Source organism: Neofelis nebulosa, chromosome X (assembly GCF_028018385.1).
Source record: "Neofelis nebulosa isolate mNeoNeb1 chromosome X, mNeoNeb1.pri, whole genome shotgun sequence".
Classification (NCBI taxonomy): Eukaryota; Metazoa; Chordata; class Mammalia; order Carnivora; family Felidae; genus Neofelis; species Neofelis nebulosa.
Genome location: NC_080800.1, coordinates 69,969,289 through 69,973,580, shown reverse-complemented (window position 1 = coordinate 69,973,580; position 4,292 = coordinate 69,969,289). Strand labels below are relative to the sequence as shown.

Below are 4,292 nucleotides of genomic sequence, written 5' to 3'. Positions count from 1 at the left end.
GCAGAGAGCACCTGTCCACCACCCCACTTGCCACCCCTCCCCGATGGTTTCTCACTCGGAGAGCAGGCAGTGAACTGAAGGTGAACCGAATTGGGAGGCACTCAGTGAGTCTGTCGTCGCCAGCGTCTCGGGATAGTCCTCTCCAGCGAAAGAAAATGTGTGTGAATACAAAGTCCTTCGCCTATGAAGGCCAAGGTGGAGTCGCGCTGGTGGTTCTGGTGAGGCATGGGGCCCTTAGGGAGCTCTGAGTGAAGGCATTCCGGACTTCCGTAGGTGCGGAGGTCTCTTAGCACCGCAGGCTGACCTCTTTTGCCGGGTGCCACAGCCAAACCCTTTTATGGCACCGGGATCTGCGCTGTAGAAGCCTTCGAGGGCTCCACAGATCGGAGAGGGAGGGCAGAAAGCTTCAACATCTCCTCTCCTACTTCGCTGTAGTTTGCAAACCCAATAGGTTGCCTATTCTGCCTATCCCAGGCACTGTGCCCTCCGAAAAAAATTACATATATATCTCCAATACCATCATCAACAACTCTCTCCATTGTACCTCTTCTCTCTATGCAGATTTAGGATAGGGGGTGGATGGACAGGTGGACATCTCTTCCCCTCCTCCTTCCAGTCCCCCTGCCTTTTTTAAGCAATTATAAAACCATCAGCTCAATGAAGGAATAATAATAATAGCAACAATAATGTGGAGTGGCCGATTAGGTACAAATTATCTCACAAATATTGTGTACAGCTTGTAGTAAAACACCGCAGACATTTAGAAACACTATAGAAGTTTTAAAAAATGCAAAAACTAGTCTATTGTAAAACAGATTTCACCTGAAATACAGCTGCTATAACCAAGGCGCTGAAAGGTTATTCAGAGGCACACATCTGTCTTCCCACCCCCCCCTTCCCCATCCCTACTCCACCCCCACGTTACCCCACTCCTTGTTCATTAAAGAGAGGAGCAACCAAACAAACCTTACTCAAAGTAAACAATATGTTTTGATCAGCAGAAAAGGTTGGAGGAAACAGTCGCCCTGGCGGCAGGGTATGTGAGGTCCCCTCCTGAACTGCTTAACACTACTGTTTATCAGCCTTGAGAAGCTGGAATGCGTGTGTGAGTGTGTTTCCTTTCTTAATATAAGTTAGAATCCCCTATTGAAAAAACAAAAAGGAAGAAAAAAAGATGAGAGACTGAAGAGCCCTATCTTTATATCTAGCTATTGCTATCTCTCTAGATAGCAATAATAAAGCTGAAGTGAAAGGAAGAGAGGGGGAGAGAAAGAGAAATCCGCGCTGCTCCCAGTGCGGTCGGCCGCTTTCTTGCTTCCTGCAGTCAGAGATCGTGGCAGGACGTGTCTGTTTTCACGGTGTGTGAATAAACCTCATGTGGCTGCTGATCCCCTGGTGGAGTCATTCTTTTCTCTTTCTGTCTTCGATTACAGAACCAGACACGCACCACTTCTTTCTCCAACTGGAGGCTGTCTGCCAGCGAGGAAATCTCCTGAGCTGCAGGCTTGGGACACTTGAGGAAATGCGTTTCCAGTACGCCCTTGACACTCACCTCGATGGAGGTTCGCTTCTTGCGCTTGCGGCCCTGAGCAGCGATTTTGTCAATGCTGGTCGGGCTCCCAGTGGACGAATCAGCCTCCTCCAGCCACTTGTTCAGCAGCGGCTTCAGCTTGCACATGTTCTTGAAGCTCAGCTGCAAGGCCTCGAACCTGCAGATAGTGGTCTGTGAGAACACGTTGCCGTACAGTGTGCCTAGCGCCAGCCCCACGTCGGCCTGCGTGAAGCCCAATTTGATTCTTCTTTGTTTGAACTGTTTGGCGAACTGTTCTAACTCATCCGAGGTTGGTGTCTCCTCGTCCGAGTGGTCCTGGCAGTGGTGCGAGCCTAGATCGCTGTGGTCTGGGGGATCCCGGAGCACCGGGTGTAGGCTCTGTGCGGAGGCGGAGGCCGGCGGTGGAGTGAGCCCTCCGTGCTCCAGCATGCCGCTCACGGTGAAGCCCGACTGCGAGTACACGTTAAGGGGTTGGCCGCTTGACGTGATGGACGGGTTCGGAGCCGGATTAGCCCCCCAGGCATTCGGATGGTTAGTGTGCGGAGAGTGGTGGGCGACGTGCGGTGAGCGGTGATGGATGATCGCACCCAGCTGTAGGTCTTCGCGTCCGGGCTTCACGTCCTGCTGGTCCAGAGGGTTGGCGGCCAGTGTGGAAGACCATGGGCCTCCATCGCCCAGACTGGTCACCCAATGATGCCCAAGAGGATGCCCATTGCTAGGAACTCCCTGCAAGTAATCACTTTGGAGAAGTTTCTGAGGGTTTCGGAAAGGACTCCCCTGCTGCATCCCCGCAGAGTCCGCGTGGACTAGGGAGCTAGAACTGAGAATGCTGTAGGGATTCGAGGCAGCTGTGGCCATGGTCGGTGAGGATCCCCTACTAGTTATAATGTGGCAAAGGCAGCAGCTTCAGCCTTTGACATCTATGGTTGGGGGGGAGTCAAAGCCGCAAGAGCGAGTTACCGGCACATGTGGTGACCAATTGCAGCACATCTCGGCCTGGCCAGCCACAGGCTTGGCCAATGGCCGCACGGGAGGCTGGGCTAATTTTCCAAATTAGGCTGGCGAAGCTTAAGAGTTTCAGTGAGATCTGAGCAGGAAGTAAATCAATCTTTGGGCTCCATTGGTTGCCTGGCGCTGAGTGGCAGCAGCTCATTTGATTAACCCTTTCCCCCTCCCTCCCACCTCGGACTTCATGGACATTTGTAGGAGAGGGGAAAGTATCAAAGGGGAGTGTGTTTGTGCGTGTTTGGGGGGTTGGGGGAGATGGATAGGGGGTGAAGTAGAAAACTGGTTTTAGAATTCCTTTTGTATTATTTAGATTAATAGAAATCGTGAGAAAAACATTATATATATACACACACACACACACACACACACACATATATAGTAAAATAGTATATATATATATATATATACATATATATATTAGTATTTATATATATACTAATAAAGCAATATAACCAGGTGAAATGTCATCTAGATTTTAATAGATTTTTTTTTAATCAAATTCATTTAACATCCTGGGTTAGTTGTGTGCAGGGGACTGCAAAACAAAATCTTCCTACAAACTTTGAGCAAAGGGAATTAAGAACTACTTTGACTTGTTTTATTTATTTCATTTTATCATTTATAAGAAACTTGATACCAAGGTCAGAAAGCATCTAAGAAAGAGATGCCCAGCTTCTTCTGAAAATTTTGATGTAAGGCATGAAGAACTGGAAGATTTTGGGAAAATCTAATGTGATACTGGCAAAATTCATTTATTTTGAGGTTGGTCAATTGGATGACTTGCTTTTTGTTACTGCTCCATGTCAGCTCCAAACAGGGATCCCACAACTTCTTTCAGAGGCATTGCTTGCTGAAATGGGCAGCCGTCCCTCACACTCACCTCACTCATGGGACCAACTCTCATTAGGTACATAGGGAAATGTTCTTGACTAACGTGCCTGATGTTCCCTAGTAAAATTGTTGTTAACAGGCACTGCCCCCCCCTCCTCCTCCCACTCCCAAACAAGCTGAAGTAAATATGAATCCTTTAGTGTACCCTGAAAATTCAGAGAGAGAGACAGAGAGAGAGAAAGAGAGAGAGAGAGGAATGATGGCAAGCTGTTTGGCATTAAGTACCACTCCCCCAACACACATCCCTATCAGCTTGAATGTGCTTTCAGCTTGGGAGGACAAGACTGTTTTCACATTTTGGTTAGAAGAAACGACAAGAAAGACTTGTACTCCTATGCATTTTATAAGTTAGGGGAAGGCAAGTCCCACTACTCCACAGCCTTGCTCAAAGGCGTTGCTTGTAAGCTGAATGCAAAGATTTTAGATTTGCTCTAGCTGAGAAAAGGCAACACGGGATACCCAGCTGGATTTCTGAATTAAAAAAAAAAGTGACCTTCCATTGCATAATTTTGAAGGTAACCTAGCTGCTTAATTATATTTGAACTTACAGAAGACAGCTTCAGAGTTCCTTTATTGGTTTGAAATTCCATTAAATATATTGCAAGAGCTACTAGGTTTAGCTTGATTTAAATTTGCATACATTTTCATATATTTAGCAGAAATAAAAGGAGGCTTGCAGCTACCAGAAAGTCATTAAGGCATTAGTTTCTCTAAGAAGACAGATCTGAAGAAAATGCAAGAAAATAAGAAAAAAAATAAAAACAAGGTGAGCTATTCTGCCATTACTTTATATAGATAAACAGCATCTATTTCCTGTGAAATGAGTAATTTCTTATGAGAG

At 46.7% G+C, this 4,292-nt stretch overlaps 1 protein-coding gene across 1 annotated transcript; it reads right to left on the bottom strand.

Annotated features, from left to right (window-relative positions):
* Positions 1-957: 957 nt before the first annotated feature.
* POU3F4 (POU class 3 homeobox 4) lies at positions 958-2,596 on the bottom strand. Its single transcript, XM_058712803.1, has one exon. It carries the CDS (start codon positions 2,408-2,410, stop codon positions 1,325-1,327), a length of 1,086 nt encoding a protein of 361 aa, XP_058568786.1. The 5' UTR covers positions 2,411-2,596; the 3' UTR covers positions 958-1,324.
* Between the last annotated feature and the right edge of the window lie 1,696 nt (positions 2,597-4,292).

Coding starts and splice junctions, on each gene's coding strand:
- POU3F4 (XM_058712803.1), bottom strand. CDS start 2,410: ATGGCCACAGCTGCCTCGAATCCCTACAGCATTCTCAGTTCTAGCTCC.